The sequence below is a fragment of the Heteronotia binoei genome, chromosome 3 (genome assembly GCF_032191835.1).
Source record: "Heteronotia binoei isolate CCM8104 ecotype False Entrance Well chromosome 3, APGP_CSIRO_Hbin_v1, whole genome shotgun sequence".
Taxonomy (NCBI): domain Eukaryota; kingdom Metazoa; phylum Chordata; class Lepidosauria; order Squamata; family Gekkonidae; genus Heteronotia; species Heteronotia binoei.
In genome coordinates, this window is record NC_083225.1 from 188,404,390 (window position 1) to 188,424,341 (window position 19,952).

The 19,952-nt window shown below is 49.4% G+C and overlaps 1 protein-coding gene across 1 annotated transcript in view; it reads left to right on the forward strand.

Annotated features, from left to right (window-relative positions):
• The window catches only part of INTS4 (integrator complex subunit 4), a 58,509-nt gene that overhangs the window by 30,279 nt on the left and 8,278 nt on the right, over nt 1-19,952 (forward strand). The window contains 9 exon segments of the mRNA XM_060235015.1: nt 3,906-4,039; nt 7,431-7,588; nt 10,197-10,290; nt 13,593-13,673; nt 16,351-16,481; nt 17,528-17,587; nt 18,993-19,092; nt 19,094-19,135; nt 19,137-19,154. Coding sequence (XP_060090998.1) covers nt 3,906-4,039; nt 7,431-7,588; nt 10,197-10,290; nt 13,593-13,673; nt 16,351-16,481; nt 17,528-17,587; nt 18,993-19,092; nt 19,094-19,135; nt 19,137-19,154 — 818 coding nt within the window.

Consider the following 19,952-nt stretch of genomic DNA (forward strand, 5'->3'; position numbering starts at 1 on the left):
TGTTTCCTTTTCAAAAGTTCTTTCTTAGGGGCGGGAGGGAGGGGGAAATATGGATTTGGACTTGTCATTTAGAGCCGCTGTCGAGATCATCACTTGGGTGCCCTCAGATCTCTTTAAAACATCAGAAGAGCCCTGCTGAATCAGAGCAGTGGTCCATCCAGTCCAGCATCCCGCCTCACACAGTGGCCAACCAGTTCCTTTGGAAGGCCAACAACAGGGCATAGAGGCTGAGGCCTTTGTAAGAACATAAGAAGAGGCCTGCTGGATCAGACCAGAGGTCCATCTAGTCCAGCACCCTGTCTCACACAGTGGCCAGCCAGTTACTGAACAACAGGGTAGATAGGCCAAGGCCTTCCTAAGAACATAAGGAAGAGCTCTGCTGGATCAGACCAATGGTCCATTTATTCCAACACCCTGTCTCAGACAATGACCTACCAGTTTCTCTGTAGGGCCTAGAAAAGGGCAGAGAGCCCAAGGCCTTTGTAAGAATCTCAGAAGATCCCTGCTGGATCATTCCAGTGGTCCATCTAGTCCAGCATCCTGTCTCACACAATGGCCAACCAGTTCCTGGAGGGCCAACAACAGGGCACAGAGCCTGAGGCCTTCATAAGAATGTCAGAAGAGCCCTGCTGGATCAGACCAATGAGGGTCTATCTAGTCCAGCCTCCTGTCTCACACAGTGGCCAACCACTTCCTCTAGAGGGCCAACAACAGGGCACAGAGGTCAAGGCCTTCCCCTGAGGTTGCCTCCTGGCTCTGGGATTCAGATGATTACTGCCTCTGAATGTGGAGGTTCTCCTCAGTCTCTGTTGTCTTGGAAGCTTGCTGGGTGAATCTGTCTCTCAATCTAGCCTACCTCACAGGGTCGTTGTGATGATACAACGGAGGACAGGACGATGTAAGCTGTCTGAAGTCCTCATTGTGGCGAAAAGCAGGGTCTAAATGATGTCAGTATAGCTAAAGACAAATGGCAGACGAGAGGTTGACTGGTTAGTGGAAGGCAGAGAAGGGAGCAGGGAATGGGGAGGATATGGGGGCTTCCAGGAGGAGGGAAACGGAAAATATCATGAGGAGGGGGTGGATACAGGGGAAAGTGAGGTGACCCATCTCCTCACCAATACAATTCCAATACAGTTGGGCTTGGTCAAGCCTGATGATCAGAACAACAAGAGAGGCTATGGAGAGCTGAAGATGGGGAGGGTCAGATGAGACAGGTTGGTTGTGGAGTGGAAAGAAGGCAGCAGGAAAGGGGAGAAGGTATGAAGGGAGTTTGGGAAAGGGGAAATCGTGGGGGAGGGGAAAATGAGACCCTTTCCATAAGCCCGCCTTTGGCGGGGGAGGGCGGGATATAAAAATAAATTTACTTTACTTTACTACTTTACTTTACTTAAGTTCTTTCAAGTCCTCCTCACCTGTACGCTTCTGTTGCACCGTTGCTTCCAGGGTCTCCATTTAACCTTTCTCCGTATGAGGAAATGGCACTCATGTCAACGTGTGAGAAATTTACAAGAGGAAGCTTTTATCAAGTTTGGTGTAGTGGTTAAACGCGCAGGATCTTATCTGGGAAAACCGGGTTTGATTCCCCACTTCTCCACATGCACCAGCTGATTTGACCTTGAGTCAGTTGCAAGTTCTCGCAGAGCTGTTCTCTCAAGAGCAGTTTCTGTCAGAGCTCTCAGCTCCACCTACCTCACAGGGTGTCTTTTGTGGGGAGGGGAAGGGAAAGGATATTGTAAGCTGTTCTGAGACTCCTTCAGGTTCTAAAGGGCGGGGTAAAAATCCAATCTCTCCTCCTCCTCCTCCTGTTTTTAAGTGTAGTGACTGCTCCAAAGAATCCTGAGAAGTGTATGTCATAGAAGAAGAAGATATTGGATTTATATCCCGCCCTCCACTCCAAAGAGTCTCAGAGCAGCTCACAATCTCCTTTACCTTCTTCCCCCACAACAGACACCCTGTGAGGTGGGTGGGGCTGGAGAGGGCTCTCACAGCAGCTGCCCTTTCAAGGACAACCTCTGCCAGTGCTATGGCTGACCCAAGACCATGCCAGCAGGTGCAAGTAGAGGAGTGGGGAATCAAACCTGGTTCTCCCAGATAAGAGAGCTCTGGCTGACCCAAGACCATGCCAGCAGGTGCAAGTAGAGGAGTGGGGAATCAAACCTGGTTCTCCCAGATAAGAGAGCTCTGGCTGACCCAAGACCATGCCAGCAGGTGCAAGTAGAGGAGTGGGGAATCAAACCTGGTTCTCCCAGATAAGAGAGCTCTGGCTGACCCAAGGCCATTCCAGCAGCTGCAGGTTGAGGAGTGGGGAAACAAACCTGGTTCTCCCAGATAAGAGAGCTCTGGCTGACCCAAGGCCATTCCAGCAGGTGCAAGTGGAGGAGTGGGGAATCAAACCCGATTCTCTCAGATAAGAGAGCTATGGCTGACCCAAGGCCATTCCAGCAGCTGCAAGTGGAGGAGTGGGGAATCAAACCCGGTTCTCCCAGAAAAGAGTCCACGCACTTAACCACTACACCAAACTGGCTCTCCTACATCTTCGGCTCTCCTAGAATCCTAGAGTTGGAAGGGACCTCTAGGGTCATCTAGTCCAACCCTCTGCACAATGCAAGAAACTCACAAAGACCTCCTCGCTACATTCACAGGGTTTTATGGACGTTTTTTGTAAGTGTATGTTATTTGTAAGAAATTCTGCTCTTGCAAAATCCTTATTTCCCAGGGTTCTGTGGAGAGGATAAAAGGCACCAAAACAATTAAAACTGGCTTGGCTTTGTAGTGTAGACACGCCCTGAGGGAACTCTGCTCCACTACATGGCTTGGGTTTTACACTCGCTTCTACGCTCGTTTGTTAGTCGTTTTAGCTGCTCCTTGGAATAGGTTTTTCTCCAAAGGATATTTACAAACCGGAGTTAGTCGTTCTGATTTTAAAACAGTTTATTATAATGTAATATATTGTAGTAGCGTATTATCAATTGTTCTTAAAAGCTAATACACATAAGAACATAAGAGAAGCCATGTTGGATCAGGCCAATGGCCCATCCAGTCCAACACTCTGTGTCACACAGTGGCAAAAAATTTTATACGTACACACACACTGTGGCTAATAGCCACTGATGGACTTCTGCTCCATATTTTTATCTAAACCCCTCTTGAAGGTGGCTATGCTTGTAGCCGCCACCACCTCCTGTGGCAGTGAATTCCACATGTTAATCACCCTTTGGGTGAAGAAGTACTTCCTTTTATCCGTTTTAACCTGGCTGCTCAGCAATTTCATCGAATGCCCACGAGTTCTTGTATTGTGAGAAAGGGAGAAAAGTACTTCTTTCTCTACTTTCTCCATCTCATGCATTATCTTGTAAACCTCTATCATGTCACTCCGCAGTCGACGTTTCTCCAAGCTAAAGAGTCCCAAGCGTTTCAACCTTTCTTCATAGGGAAAGTGTTCCAGCCCTTTAATCATTCTAGTTGCCCTTCTCTGGACTTTCTCCAATGCTATAATATCCTTTTTGAGGTGCGGCGACCAGAACTGCACACAGTACTCCAAATGAGACCGCACCATCGATTTATACAGGGGCATTATGATACTGGCTGATTTGTTTTCAATTCCCTTCCTAATAATTCCCAGCATGGCATATAACATTTTCTCCACCCCACCCCCCTTTTGGTGACCCCCCGCAGTGCCAACCCCCTGAACAAACAACTCCCTGTTACTGTTCTATTTAATTTGTTATAAGGTAATAAACTCTATCTATTTAAAGAACCTTTCTTCATAAAAAAAGCAAGAAAAAAAATACCAAAAGCTGTAATTGCAGTCCATCCTCGTGGATAGTCCTTCGTATTCATTCGCAAAGAAATGAAAAAGTTCGTCGTCCTGGAGGGATCCTCGTTTTCTTAAACTTCCCGCTCAGATATCGCAGTCCTGGTTCTGATTTTCAACGCTGCCAAATCGTGCCCTACGATGCCAGCCCTCTTTTCGGACCACACCTTCAGGCACTACGCTTACCTTCGAGACAGTCTCTCTCACCTTGTGCCGCCCTTGAGAGTGAGTTTCATTTTTTTTTACCTTATAGTTACATTACACAATGAATACACATAAACGTACTCTTAACAGTCTTGTTCTCCCAGATAAGAGAGCTCTGGCTGACGCAAGGCTCTTAACAGTCTTTTATTTCACCTTTGTGAATTGAGCAGAGCTGCAAGATCCTTGTAGCGACTTTGATTAGCGGGCCTCAAGATTGGTATGTTATCTTTCTGATTGATTTGCTGTATTTTAGGATGTTTCTGTCCTTTAATTTAATTTAAATTTTAGATTTATGCGCCGCCCTATCCAGCAAGCGGGCTCAGGGCGGCTCACAACAATAAAACAACAGAGTTAAAACAATACCATAAAAACGGGGGCAGCACAGTAAACAGTCTTATGGACACAGGCAGTAAACAGTATGCAGCTGATGGTGAAATGCTGAGGGAAGTGATGACTTTCAGAGGACGCCCGCTGGATTAATTTAAAGCCTGGCAGAAGAGCTCTGTCCTACAGGCCCTGTGAAACCTTGGTAAGTCCAGCAGGGCCCAGATCTCCAGTGGGAGCTCGTTCCACCAGGCAGGGGCCTGGACCGAAAAGGCCCCGGCCCTTGTTGAAGCCGGCTGGGCGTCCTTAGGACAAGAGACTATGAGAAGATGTTGAGCAGCAGACCTCAGAGCCCGGTGGGGGAGGTGGGGTGTTCATATAAGGAGAGGTGATCCCGAAATATGCAGGCCCCTGGCCGTAAAGGGCTTTAAAGGTAAGGACCAACACCTTTCTCCTGCCACTACCCAAAATCTGTTATTTAACTTCCTGATCTCTAAGCAGCCTTATTTCAGTCAGGGGTTGGCAGTGGCACCATCTTTGGTGTAGTGGTTAAGTGCGCGGACTCTTATCTGGGAGAACCGGGTTTGGTTCCCCGCTCCTTCACTTGCAGCTGCTGGAATGGCCTTGGGTCAGCCATAGCTCTCTTCTCTGGGAGAACCGGGTTTGATTCCCCACTCCTCCGCTTGAAGCTGCTGGAATGGCCTTGGGTCAGCCAGAGCTCTCTTATCTGGGAGAACCAGGTTTGATTCCCCACTCCTCCACTTGTAGCTGCTGGTATGGCCTTGGGTCAGCCAGAGCTCTCTTATCTGGGAGAACCAGGTTTGATTCCCCACTCCTCCACTTGCAGCTGCTGGAATGGCCTTGGGTCAGCCAGAGCTCTGGCAGAGATTGTCCTTGAAAGGGCAGCTGCTGTGAGAGCCCTCTCAGCCCCACCCACCTCACAGGGTGTCTGTTGCCTCCCCCCCAAGCACAAGAATGCAGAGCATCACTGCCCCAGTCAGGGAGTTCCAACAATACACTGTCTAATAGCCACCGATGGACCTCTGCTCCATATGCTTATCCAATCTCCTCTTGAAGCTGGCTTTGCTTGCAGCCGCCACCTCCTCCTGTGGCAGTGAATTCCAGGTGTTAATCACCCTTTGGGTGAAGGACTTCCTTTATCCGTTCTAAGATGCAAGCTAAGGTGGGTCAGCCCGGGTTAGTACTTGGAAGGGCGACCACCCAAGGAATTCCAGGGTCACTGCTTAGAGGCAGGCGACGGCCAACCGCCTGTGTTCATCTGCCCTGACTTGGATGGTGCAGACTGGCCTGATCTTGTCAGCTCTTGGAAGCTAAGCAGGGTCGGCCCTGGTTACGGTTTGGATGGGAGGCCGCCAAGGTAATGCAGAGGCAGGAGTGGGACACAGCTTTCGTTGGGAAGGCCACAAGCCTGCTTAAGCAACATTGATTTATTTATTGCTTTAGACTTTTATCCCGCCCTCTCCGCAAGCAGGCTCAGGGGCGGCTAACCATCAATTCCGATATCTGCAATTGCAATTTAAAAACAATAAAGTACAATTTAAAAGCATTTTATGGCACTGTTCCGTTTCGATATAGGTGTGGAGATATAGGTGTGGAGAGCCAGTTTGGTGTAGTGGTTAAGTGTGCGGACTCTTATCTGGGAGAACCGGGTTTGATTCCCCACTCCTCCACTTGCACCTGCTAGCATGGCCTTGGGTCAGCCACAGCTCTGGCAGAGGTTGTCCTTGAAAGGGCAGCTGCTGTGAGAGCCCTCTCCAGCCCCACCCACCTCACAGGGTGTCTGTTGTGGGGGAGGAAGGTAAAGGAGATTGTGAGCCTCTCTGAGACTCTTCGGAGTGGAGGGCGGGATATAAATCCAATATCTTCATCTACCTCACAGGGTGTCTGTTGTGGGGGGGAGGAAGGGAAAGGAGATTGTGAGCCGCTCTGAGACTCTTCGGAGTGGAGGGCGGGATATAAATCCAATATCTTCTATCTTCTTCTTGATCTTTCTTTCGTCCGACAGTGATCCTATAACGATCACAGTTCCTCAGCAGTGTAGGGTGGCAGCTCTCTCCTGGTTTAGGCGTTGAAAGCCTGTCGAAATAATTCAGTTTTGCAGGCCCTGTGGAATTGGGAAAGATCCCGCAGGGCCCTTACGGCCTCCAGGAAGGCATTTCACATTTCTGGTGCTGCCACCGAGAAGGCCCTAGCCCGTGCAGAGCACAGCCTGGCTTCCTTTGGTCCGGGGATAGATAGAAGGTTTTGTGTCCCTGAATGCAGTGCTCTCTGGGGAACCTGCGGAGAAAGGCGGTCCCGTAGATAGGCAGGACTCTGACATTATAGGGCTTTAAAGGTCAATACCAACACCTTGAAACGGACTCGGAACACAAAAGGTAGCCAGTGCAGCTCTTTCAGCACTTAATTTAAGAATTAACGCACAGACTTGGCTGGAAAAAGTCTCACATCGCAGGCACTGAGACCAAACAACCAACATACCATCCTTATCTCTAGCAGAAACATTATTTTCACGATGCCTTACTGAATCTTTGCTGCGTTTCTAAGTCACAATAGAAGTAGGAGGTTCTTAGACCCCCAAACGGGATTTAAAAGGTCAAGACAGCTGCAGGTGTACAGAATTGTTTGCTATGCTACAGTGTGTAGCCACTTAACTGATGCAAACTCGGTAAAATGTAATAGTAACGGTGTAGCTGACGCTTGCAATGAAATTATGCTGGATATTGTAGCCATTTAGTATATGCCAAGCCAACGTGTCATCAAGTATATATAAGATTCTGACCTCCTTGAAAGGGGCGGAGAAGTGTGGCATGCAGGCCTTGGCTTAGCTCTGCTCCACAATTGAGTGCAATAAATTATTTTGCCTCCTCGCCCGGACATCCGCCGCATGCCTTTTATTGGGCAAAGGCATTCGGATTGCAGATTTGTGCAACGCAGGCAACGGCCAACCACCTCTGAAGTCCCTTGCCTTAAAAACCCTGCAAGGTCGCCGTAAGTCAGGTGCGACTTGATTTTTGACCGCTACAGCCGCGCTAGCTCTCACACGTCCTCCTCTCATCTCTCTGCTTAGTTGCCTGGGAAGAAGCTGGTGTCCTCTCCCGTTTCGGCCACTCGCGCTCTCCAGGAAGACCCTTCACAGGAGTTTCTGCAGCAAAGCCTGGAGAGGGTTTTCAATCTTCAGCACTTGGACCTGCCGGGCACCCAGGAGCTGCTCGAGTTCACGATTCGGTAAGGGGGCTTCCCTTTCATTCCCCGGTTTGGTGTCGCAGGGGTAGGGAACGTTGGCTCTCCAGATGTTTTTTTTGCCTACAACTCCCATCAGCCCCAGCTAGCATGGCCAATGGCTGGGGCTGATGGGAGTTGTAGGCAAAAAAAAACATCTGGAGAGCCAACGTTCCCTACCCCTGTGGGCTTTTATCTGGGAGAACCGGGTTTGATTCCCCACTCTTCCACTTGCACCTGCTGGAATGGACTTGGGTCTGCCATAGCTCTCTTATCTGGGAGAACTGGGTTTGATTCCCCACTCCTCCACTTGCACCTGCTGGAATGGCCTTGGGTCAGCCATAGCTCTCTTATCTGGGAGAACTGGGTTTGATTCCCCCACTCCTCCACTTGCACCTGCTGGAATGGCCTTGGGTCAGCCATAGCTCTCTTATCTGGGAGAACTGGGTTTGATTCCCCACTCCTCCACTTGCACCTGCTGGAATGGACTTGGGTCAGCCATAGCTCTCTTATCTGGGGGAACCGGGTTTGATTCCCCACTTTTCCACTTGCACCTGCTGGAATGGACTTGGGTCAGCCATAGGTCTCGCAGAGCTGTCCTTGAAAGGGCAGCTTCTGTCAGAGCTCTCTCAGCCCTACCCGCCTCACAGGGTGTTTGTTGTGGGGGGAGAAGATATAGGAGATTGTAAGCTGCTCTGAGTCTCTGATTCAAAGAGAAGGGTGGGGTATAAATCTGCAGTCTTCTCCTCAGCAACTCTTTTTCTGTTGTTTCAGTGTCTCTGGGCCTTAAACTGAAATTTTATTTATTTGTTAGACTTTATTTTAATAAATAATAAATGCATTTTATTTCTATGTTAGATTTTTTTTTTTAGTCGCTGCTCGCCCGAAGGGTCTTACAGCATTAAAACCTGTAAGCTAAAAACAATATAATAGCAAATACTGAATATAAAATATTAACATTAAAGTATTAAAAGACACGGCTATCACCGTGCCACTATTAAAACAGCACACACATGTAGCTTAAGGCCAACCTGAACAATACAGCTTTGCGTGCCCCGCAGAAATTAAACAAGTCTGGCAAGGCAAACAGTGTGATGTGGTGGCTAAAAGGCCAATGCTGTACCAATAGAAGTCTAGTGTCCTGATCACGTGAAGTATTGGCATCGCTGTACTCTGCTCTGGGAAGACCTCACCTGGAGTCTTGTGTTCAGTTTGGGGCACCACATTTTAAGAAGGATGTAGACAAACTGGAACAGGTCCAGAGGAGGGCGACGAAGATGGTGAGGGGTCTGGAGACCAAGTTCTATGAGGAAAGGTTGAAGGAGCTGGGGATGTTTAGCCTGGAGAGGAGGCGGCTGAGAGGTGATAGGATCACCATCTTCAAGTCCTTGAAGGGCTGTCATCTAGAGGATGGGGTGGAATTGTTTTCTGTGGCCCCAGAAGGTAGGAACAGAACCAATGGGTTGAAATTAAATGACAAGAGTTTCCAGCTCAACATTAGGAAGAACATCCTGACCGTTAGAGCGGTTCCTCAGTGGAACAGGCTTCCTCGGGAGGTGGTGGGCTCTCCTTCCTTGGAGGTTTTTAAACAGAGGCCAGATGACAGCAATATGCGGATCCTGTGAATTTAGGGGGAGGTGTTTGTGAGTTTCCTGCATTGTGCAGGGGGTTGGACTAGATGACCCTGGAGGTCCCTTCCAACTCTGTGTTTTAAAAATGTACTGTATTCTGTATAATTTTTTTTTGTTGAATCTGTTGTTAGCCGCCCTGAGCCTGCTTAGGCGGGGAGGGCGGGATATAAATAAAATTTATTATTATTATTATTCTAAGACACACTTGTCATCCAAGAGTGCATTCCACAGGGCAGGGGCCACAACTGAGAAGGCCCCTCCCCTCATGACAGCTAAACAAGCCATCCTGGGGCCAAGCAGCTGAAGAGGGCTGCTAGAGGATGGCCAAAGGAAGCATGGGAGGTTGTAATGGGAGAAGTGGTATCGTAGCTATGAGAATTTCAGACAGTTCAGGGCCTTAAAAGGACTCCAAATGCAAACAGGGTAATGCAGCAACCCTCCTGGAATTCGGTTTGCAGGACACCTGTGTTAGACTGCGTAAAGGCCAAACCAGAAGAGGTGGTGGAAGCACAGCAGGTTGGCCCCAGACGAAATTATTCAAAACTGAGTTTGTTTGTCCACATTTATTATGATCAAAAATCAGCCAAACGGTTTACATACAGATATGAAATGCATATACAAGGATTAAAATTCATAACCTCATAGATATTACTGATTATAGGTAAAAAGTAATTTAAAAGGTTGGAATATGTGCTTTAAGAGCATCGGAAGAGCCCTGCTGGGTCAGCCCAGTGGTCCATCTAGTCCAGCCTCCTGTCTCACCCAGTGGCCAACCAGTTCCTCTGTAGGGCCAACAACAGGGCACAGAGGCCGAGGCCTTCTCCTGAGAAGAACATAAGAAGAGCCCTGCTGGATCAGAGCAGTGGTGCATTTAGTAAAGCATTCTGCCTCACACAGAGGCAAACTGCTTCCTTGAGTTGACCCCTCTCTCAATAACAAACAAATTTCTTCTCCCCACCCCCTTTCCTCTTCTTTTGTTCAAGGGATCTTCAGAGGTTTGGAGAGCTCCAGTCTGATCTGGCGGGGATGGCTGACTTCTCTGCAGCTTACCTCCGATGTCAGCTGCTGCTTATTAAGGTACGTCTTCTTTAACTGATCTGAAGAAGCGAGCAGCGACTCTCAAAAGGTTGTCCCCTGCCACAAGTTCTGTTTAGCATTAAGGTGCTACAGAAGAAGAAGAAGAAGAATTGCAGATTTATACCCCGCCCTTCTCTCTGAATCAGAGACTCAGAGCGACTTATAATCTTCTATATCTTCTCCCCCGACAACAGACACCATGTGAAATGGGTGGAGCTGAGAGAGCTCTCTCAGAAGCTGCCCTTTCAAGGACAGCTCTGCAAGAGCTATGGCTGGCCCAAGGCCATTCCAGCAGCTGTGAATGGAGGAGAGGGGAATCAGACCCGGTTCTCCCAGATAAGAGTCTGCATACTTAACCACTACACCAAACTGGCTCTGTCAGTAGCCAAAGTTCTTTTAGGTCCCCCCCCCCACAACAGACATTACACCAAACTGGCTCTACTAGGATCTTACTCTTTGCTACTGGAGAAAACATACAAGTGAGGGCTAGGATATTGCAGGACCCTGGAGAGCTCCTGGTGAGAGTAGTTGTTCTTTGAACAACACCTCAGTTCAACCTTCCTGGTCCCAAAGCAAGGGCTGCAGTGAAGCGGCAGAAATTTAAAAGGGGTGGCACTCTGCCTTGGAGCCAGGGACTTAAATGGTGTCCTCTGCCATGAGAACATAAGAGAAGCCATGTTGGATCAGGCCAGCGGCCCATCCAGTCCAACACTCTGTGTCACATAAGAACATAAGAGAAGCCATGTTGGATCAGGCCAGCGGCCCATCCAGTCCAACACTCTGTGTCACATAAGAACATAAGAGAAGCCATGTTGGATCAGGCCAGTGGCCCATCCAGTCCAACACTCTGTGTCACATAAGAACATAAGAGAAGCCATGTTGGATCAGGCCAGTGGCCCCTCCAGTCCAACACTCTGTGTCACATAAGAACATAAGAGAAGCCATGTTGGATCAGGCCAGTGGCCCATCCAGTCCAACACTCTGTGTCACATAAGAACATCAGAGAAGCCATGTTGGATCAGGCCAGTGGCCCATCCAGTCCAACACTCTGTGTCACATAAGAACATAAGAGAAGCCATGTTGGATCAGGCCAGCGGCCCATCCAGTCCACACTCTGTGTCACATAAGAACATCAGAGAAGCCATGTTGGATCAGGCCAGTGGCCAATCCAGTCCACACTCTGTGTCACATAAGAACATCAGAGAAGCCATGTTGGATCAGGCCAGTGGCCCATCCAGTCCAACACTCTGTGTCACATAAGAACATAAGAGAAGCCATGTTGGATCAGGCCAGCGGCCCATCCAGTCCAACACTCTGTGTCACATAAGAACATCAGAGAAGCCATGTTGGATCAGGCCAATGGCCCATCCAGTCCAACACTCTGTGTCACATAAGAACATAAGAGAAGCCATGTTGGATCAGGCCAGCGGCCCATCCAGTCCAACACTCTGTCACATAAGAACATCAGAGAAGCCATGTTGGATCAGGCCAGTGGCCCATCCAGTCCAACACTCTGTGTCACATAAGAACATAAGAGAAGCCATGTTGGATCAGGCCAGCGGCCCATCCAGTCCAACACTCTGTGTCACATAAGAACATAAGAGAAGCCATGTTGGATCAGGCCAGTGGCCCATCCAGTCCATAACTCTGTGTCACATAAGAACATAAGAGAAGCCATGTTGGGTCAAGCCAGCGGCCCATCCAGTCCAACACTCTGTGTCACACAGTGACCAAAACCCAGGGGCCATCAGGAGGTCCACCAACAGGACCAGTACTCCAGAAGCCCTCCCATTGTTGCTCTCAAGCACCAAAAAGACAGTGCATCACTGCCTCAGAGATAAGAACATAAGCGAAGGCATGTTGGGTCAGGCTAATGGCCCATCCAGGCCACCATTCTGTACCACACATTGGCCAAAACCTAGGGGCCATCTGGAGGTCCATCAGCGGGCCAGAATTCCAGAAGCCCTCCTACTGTTGTCCCTCCCAAGCACCAAGAAGGCCCCAGGCGTAAGAACATAAGAGAAGCCATGTTGGATCAGGCCAATGGCCCATCTAGTCCAACACTCTGTGTCAAATAACAACATAAGAGAAGTCATGTTGGATCAGGCCAATGGCCCATCCAGTCCAACACTCTGGGTTACGCAGTGGCTACAAAAACCCAGGTGCCATCAGGAGATCCAGCAATGGTACCAGAAGCCCTTCCACTGTTGCCCCTCCCAAGCACCAAGAAGACAGAGCATCACTGCCCCAGACAGAGAGTTCCAACAATACGCTGTGGTGAACAGCCACTGATGGACCTCTGCTCCATATGTTTATCCAATCCCCTCTTGAAGCTGTCTATGCTTGTAGCCGCCACCACCTCCTGTGGCAGTGAATTCCATGTGTCAATCACCCTCTGGGTGAAGAAGGACTTCCTTTTATCCGTTCTAACCCAACGGTTGTAACCCAGGTGTAACCCTTCCTTCTGAGGAAGGGCTGCTTTGGCTTTCCCAAAGTTCATAGCATGATAGAGTGGGTCTCCTGGGACAAGTCTATGGGAAGTCCTCTCTGCCTCTCACAGATTTAGACAGATGATCCTGACCTAAAGCCCTTGTTGGAGAGATGGGTGAGGTGAAACCAAGCACCTTCTTGCAAATCCATCTTTGGCGTTCCCAACTAAACCATGCTTGTTAGAGCAGGGGTCCCCCTGGGCACCTTATAAAGTGTTTTTAGGAATCAGGCGAGGCCAGGGGGAGTTTTTGCCCAGCAGGGCTTCCAGATTGGCCTTTGGAAATCAGTTGGCGCTACTATTAGAGTTGTGCAAGACCTGACTCCCTGACGTTGGTTCTGCCTTCTGTGGCAGCCATTTTGTAGATGGCCATGAATCCTATGGGAGCCATTTTGTGGGTGCACCCACCACCCTGTGTCAGGATTCCAAAGGTGCCCACAGGTTAGTGTTGGAGAGTCCCAGGGGTTTTTTTGTAGCAGGAACTCCTTTGCATATTAGGCCATGCCCCCCTGGATATAGCCAGTCCTCCAAGTGCTTACAGAAGTCTCAGTACAGGGCCTACTGTAAGCTCCAAGAGGATTGGCTACATCACGGGGGTGTGCCGTAATATGCAAAGGAGTTCCTGCTACCAAAAAAAAGCCCCAGAGAGTCCTAAAGTATTTGTGAGCGGTCTGTGTAAAGCTCCGTTGGATTCGACCAAGCACAGCTGTGGAAGGCAAAAGCCTATCTTTTCTCTACGTCCGATGGTCAAGGGCGTATGATTCCTTTCTGTTTTACCTGAACGTGCCACAAAGGTGTTGGGGTATCTCCTCAGGCTCTTCAGGAGAAGTTGTGGAACGTGGCCGCCCCGCTGTACCTGAAGCAGAATGCTCTGGCGTCTGCCGCGGCAAAACAGGTAAGACAATAAAAGGGAGGGGGAGAAAAATATGTGTATCCGAGAGGTTGGTTTCTTTCAGCCAGGCCACCGTTCCCCCAGAATGTGCTTTCAGTCAGCGAAAGACAGGAAAGCAGACACCTCTCTGACTTTTTAAGTCATGAAGCTCAATATTAATGAGGGAAAAAATTATTTTGGACCATCTTATAAAGGAATTCCTGAGGGAAAAGGAGAGTTACGGGGACTTTCTGAGCCATTGTCTCATCGCTTCCATGTTTCCAGTGAATTTTCTCCTCACATCTGTACCCCCCCCTTCTTTTTTGAGCAGTTTTTATGCCTGATCTCGAAAACTGCTGCTTGAACTTGTTAGAATTTGTTTTTTATGTGTATGTTCTAAAAGCAGCAAATACCAATAGCTTTTCTTTGCCGCAACTGAGATTTCTTGGACATTTGTATGTATTTGTTGTGTAATTGTGTTCCTTCTAGGTTTAAAGGGAAGGTTCCTGGGGATACTTTCCATTGAAGAAGACATTTTTCTCTGGTGAAAAAAAATCTTCCCTCAACTCAAGACTTTTTAAAATCTTGAGGCCTAACCTGGATAGCCCAGGCAAGCCCAGTCTTACCAGATCTTGGGAGCTAAGTAGGGTTGACTCTGGCAAGTCCTTATATGGGAGACCTCTTTGAAATTCCAGCAGTTGGGAGGACGGGGCAGGCATTACTCAGCCACCTCTCTGAATATCCTCCAGGCCCCCAAGAGGGGTCAGTCACCAGAGGTCACCATGACCTCCAGGTGTGTGTGCACACACACACACAAATACAAAGAACATAAGAGCATAAGAGAAGCCATGCTGGATCGGGCCAATGGCCCATCCAGTCCAACACTCTTGTCACACAGTGGCCAAAAAACCCAAGTGCCATGAAGAGGTCCACCAGCGGGGCTAGAAGCCCTGCCACTGTGCCCCCTCCCCAAGCACACGAATACAGAGCATCGCTGTCCCAGACAGAGTTCCAACAATATGCTGTGGCTAATAGCCACTGATGGACCTCTGCTCCATATGCTTATCCACGCCCCTCTTGAAGCTGGCTATGCTTGTAGCCGCCACCACCTCCTGTGGCAGTGAATTCCACGTGTGAATCACCCTTTGGGTGAAGAAGGACCTCCTTTTATCCGTTCTAACCCTACTGCTCAGCAATTTCATTGAATGCCCACGAGTTCTTGTACTTCTTTCTCTACTTTCTCTATTCCATGCATAATCCTGTAAACTTCTATCATATCATCCTGCAAAAAGAAGAATGTTTTCAATCTTGGGAGGGTTACTTCTGCTGAAAGGAAGAGTACCTGGTAGTGGAATGGAATATAATCACACTATATCTCTGGACCTGGATCCATCCATCCATGTTAGTTTTCTGATATTTTTCAGTTGCGGAAAGAAACTCTTACAGCGGAACGGACAAGGGTCCTGCTGTATCTCCACATCTGTCTATTTTAATTTTCTGATTGAATTTCAAAAGCATTACACAGGGATTGGTGAAGCATCGTGCTAGGGTTTTGGGTTTCTTAAGGCTGCTGTGTTAGAGAAAGGTGTCTTTTTCGGTGTGTCAGACTAGTCACCTAAGAGTTTTTTGTTTGTTTGCAATAGAGGTACAACTCTTTAAAAAGCCCTTTGGATTTCAAGACTGGACTCCTATTATTTATTTATTTATTTGTTTGTTTGTTTCTTTTATTCTGTTCTTAGCCCGCCCTTTCCATAGAACAGGCTCAGGTTGGGTTACATCATAAGAACAGAAGAGAAGCCATGTTGGATCAGGCCAATGGCCCATCCAGTCCAACACTCTGTGTCACATAAGAACATAAGGGAAGCCATGTTGGATCAGGCCAAGGGCCCATCCAATACAAGACTCTGTGTTACATAAGAACATAAGGGAAGCCATGTTGGATCAGGCCAATGGCCCATCCAGTCCAACACTCTGTGTCACATAAGAATATCAGAGAAGCCATGTTGGATCAAGCCAATGGCCCATCCAGTCCAACACTCTGTGTCACATAAGAACATAAGAGAAGCCATGTTGGATCAGGCCAGTGGCCCATCCAGTCCAACACTCTGTGTCACATAAGAACATAAGAGAAGCCATGTTGGATCAGGCCAATGGCCCATCCAGTCCAACACTCTGTGTCACATAAGAACATAAGAGAAGCCATGTTGGATCAGGCCAGTGGCCCATCCAGTCCAACACTCTGTTTCACATAAGAACATAAGAGAAGCCATGTTGGATCAGGCCAATGGCCCATCCAGTCCAACACTCTTGTCACACAGTGGCCAAAAAACCATCAAAATCATAAAAACAATCCACAATAAAAAACCCAATTTGAAATATATAAACTCTAAAACGACAGAGTGACAATACAGACTAAGATGGCAGGTTCTGCCTCACAGACATGGCCTATCGTCCAGATCCAGCAGATCTCATAGCTCTGGGATGGAATGAAGGGGGGAGGCCGGTAACAAGTGACGTCCGCTGCCTCAGCTGAAAGCCTGGCGAAAGAGCTCTGTTTTACAGGCCCTGCGGAATTGAAGCAGATCCCGCAGGGCCCGGATCTCCAGGGGGAGCTCATTCCACCAGGCAGGAGCCAGGGCTTAAAAGGTATGAGTAGATGGAGTAGCGAGCCAGCCTTAAGAATGTGTCGCTTCTTGTCCAGATCATGGAAGAGACGTACAAGATGGAATTCATGTACAGCGGCGTCGAGCACAGGCAGGTGGTCATCATCCACCACATGAGGCTGCAGGCGAAAGCGTTGCAGCTCATCGTGACAGCACGGACTTCGAGAGGGTAAGGGCCCAGAAAATACTCGTAGGAATGAATAGGTGATAACATAAGATCCGACCAGCGAGGGTCCATCTAGTCCAGCATCCCGTCTCACACAGTGGCCAACCAGTTCTTCTGGAGGGCCAACAACAGGGCATGGAGGCCGAGGCCTTCCTAAGAACATAAGAAGAGCCCTGCTGGATCAGACCAGTGGTCAATCTAGTCCAGCTTCCTGTCTCACACAGTGACCAACCAGTTTCTTTGGAGGGCCCACAACAGGGCATGGAGGCTGAGGCCTTCCTAAGAACACAAAAAGAGCCCTGTTGGATCAGACCAGTGAGGGTCCATCTATTCCAGCATCCTGTCTCACACAGCGGCCAACCAGTTTCTTTGGAGGGCCAACAACGGAATGGAGGCTGAGGCCTTCCTAAGAACATAAGAAGAGCCCTGCTGGATCAGACCAGTGGTCCACCTAGTCCAGCCTCCTGTCTCACACAGTGGCCAACCAGTTTCTTTGGAGGGCCCACAACAGGACATGGAGGCTGAGGCCTTCCTGAGAACATAAGAAGAGCCCTGCTGGATCAGACCAGTGAGGGTCCATCTAGTCCAGTATCCTGTCTCACACAGCGGCCAACCAGTTTCTTTGGAGGGCCAACAACGGCATGGAGGCTGAGGCCTTCCTAAGAACATAAGAAGAGCCCTGCTGGATCAGACCAGTGGTCCACCTAGTCCAGCCTCCTGTCTCACACAGTGGCCAACCAGTTTCTTTGGAGGGCCCACAACAGGACATGGAGGCTGAGGCCTTCCTGAGAACATCAGAAGAGCCCTGCTGGATCAGACCAGTGGTCCATCCAGTCCAGCATCCTGTCTCCTACAGTGGCCAACGAGTTCCTTTGGAGGGCCAACAACAGGGCAGAGAGGCTGAAGCTCTTCTCTAAGCCGCTCAAACTGTGCCGCTTGTAAGCTTGCGTTTTGACCCCCAATGTCTGCATGCATCAGTACAACGAAAGTCAACAGTAAACTGGAAAGGCCTCAGTAAATACAGTCATTCTTTTGCCTTGTGTTATTAGGGCAGAACCTCTCTTTGGGATGTGTGAGAAATTTTTACAAGAAGTGGACGCTTTTCAAAGGTATGTTCCCCCCCTCCCCCCCCTTCTCCCTGGAGCTCCCCCACATTCTTTTGTTAAAGGAATTGTATTTTATTTATATCGACATCCTCCATTTTTCTCCCCAGTGGGGATTCATAGCAACATGTAACGCCATACTGCTTTTCTCCTTTTCATCCTCCCTACAATCTTGCGAGGTAGGACCAGGCAGAGAGCAACAGGCCCCAGGACACCCAGCATGATATTAGATTTATATCCCGCTCTTCACTCTCAGAGTCTCAGAGCGGTCAAAATCTCTTTTACCTCCCCACCACCACACACACACACAACAAACACCCTGTGAAGTGGGTGGGGCTGAGAGAGCACTCCCAGAAGCTGCCCTTTCAAGGACAACTCTTGCTAGATTTATGTCTGGATCAGAGTCTCAGAGCGGCTTACAATCTCCTTTATCTTCTTCCCCCACAACAGACACCAGGTTTGATTCCTCGCTCCTCCACTTGCAGCTGCTGGAATGGGCTTGGTCAGCCAGAGCTCTCTTATCTGGGGAGAACCAGGTTTGATTCCCCACTCCTCCACTTGCACCTGCTGGAATGGCCTTGGGTCAGCCATAGCTCTCTTCTCTGGGGAGAACCGGGGTTTGATTCCCCACTCCTCCATTTGCAGCTGCTGGAATGACCTTGGGTCAGCCAGAGCTCTCTTATCTGGGGAGAACCAGGTTTGATTCCCCACTCCTCCACTTGCAGCTGCTGGAATGGCCTTGGGTCAGCCATAGCTCTCGCAGAAGTTGTCCTTGAAAGAGCAGCTGCTGTAAGAGCCCTCTCAGCCCCACCCACCTCACAGGGTGTCTGTTGAGGGGGGGAGAAGATATAGGAGATTGTAAGCCACTTGAGTCTCTGATTCAGGGAGAAGGGCAGGGGTATAAATCTGCAGTCTTCTTCCTCCTCCTCCTCCTCCCCTTCTGCACACGGTGGCTTGTTGCCTAAATTTGAGAGCCAGTTTGGTGTAGCGGTTAAGTGTGCGGACTCTTATCTGAGAGAACCAGGTTTGATTCCCCACTCCTCCACTTGCAGTTGCTGGAATGGCCTTGGGTCAGCCATAGCTCTCATAGGAGTTGTCCTTGAAAGGGCAGCTGCTGTGAGAGCCCTCTCAGCCCCACCCACCTCACAGGGTGTCTGTTGCGGGGGGGAGAAGATACAGGAGATTGTAAGCCGCTCTGAGTCTCTGATTCAGAGAGAAGGGCAGGGGTATAAATCTGCAGTTGTCGTCTTCTTCCAAAATGCGTTCCGCATTTTGGTAGTTCCGCATTTCACCTGGTCAATCTGGGCAGGTGTTTTCCTTCCTCCACGGCAAAGGTGGGGAGATGAACTCTCGCAGGTTCGTGCAAGATCCCTGAGGCCCCCTCCCGGCGATCTCTCTCTCTACTCCGCAGGTGTTTCATCGCCGAGCTCCCTCAGATGCAAGACAGCTTTGTGGACAAGCTGTTGGACCTGATGCCGCGGCTGGTGACCTCCAAGCCTTCCGAAGTCGTTCAAGATCCTTCAGACAGTGCTGCGTCAGAGCACCTTCCTCCGCCCTCCCGCTCCCGGAGAAGGTGAGCGAGCTCTCCATCCCATGCCTCCTTATACCTCTGGGCCCAGCTTCGGCTACTTCGATTTGCGATGGCGCTCCAAGATTTCCAACACCAGGGCTTTCTTTTGTAGTAGGAACTCCTGTTCCTATTAGGCCACACCTCCCTGATGTAGCCAATCCTCCTGCAGCTTACAGTAGGGCCCTGTAAGAAGAGCCCCGTAAGCTCTTGGAGGATTGGCTACGTCAGGGGTTGGAATTCTAGCAGAAGCTCCTTTGCATATTAGGCCACACCTCCCTGATGTAGCCAGTCTTCCTGGAGCTTACAGTAGGCCCTGTACGAAGAGCCCTGTAAGCTCTTGGAGGATTGGCTACATCACGGGTGTAAACTCCTGGGAGGATTGGCTACATCAGGGGTGGAATTCTAGCAGAAGCTCCTTTGCATATTAAGGCACACCCCCTGATGTAGCCAATCCTCCTGGAGCTTAAAGTAGGCCCTGAAAGAAGAGCCCTGTAAGCTCTTGGGCTACGTCGGGGGGGTGGGTGTAAGCCCACTATGCAAAGGAGTTCCTGCTAGAAAAAAAGCCTTGAAGACTAGCAAAATTTGAGGCAGCGGAGAAGCTTTTGTGAGCCCCCCCCCCCCCCAATCACAGGAAGTTCCAAGTGCAAGAAAGAAGAGGGCCAGGGCTTTTTTTGTAACCGGAACTCCTTTGCATGTCAGGCCACACCTCCCTGATGTAGCCAGTCCTCCTGGAGCTTACAGTAGGCCCTGTACGAAGAGCCCTGTAAGCTCCAGGAGGATTGGCTATGTCAGGGGTGTGTG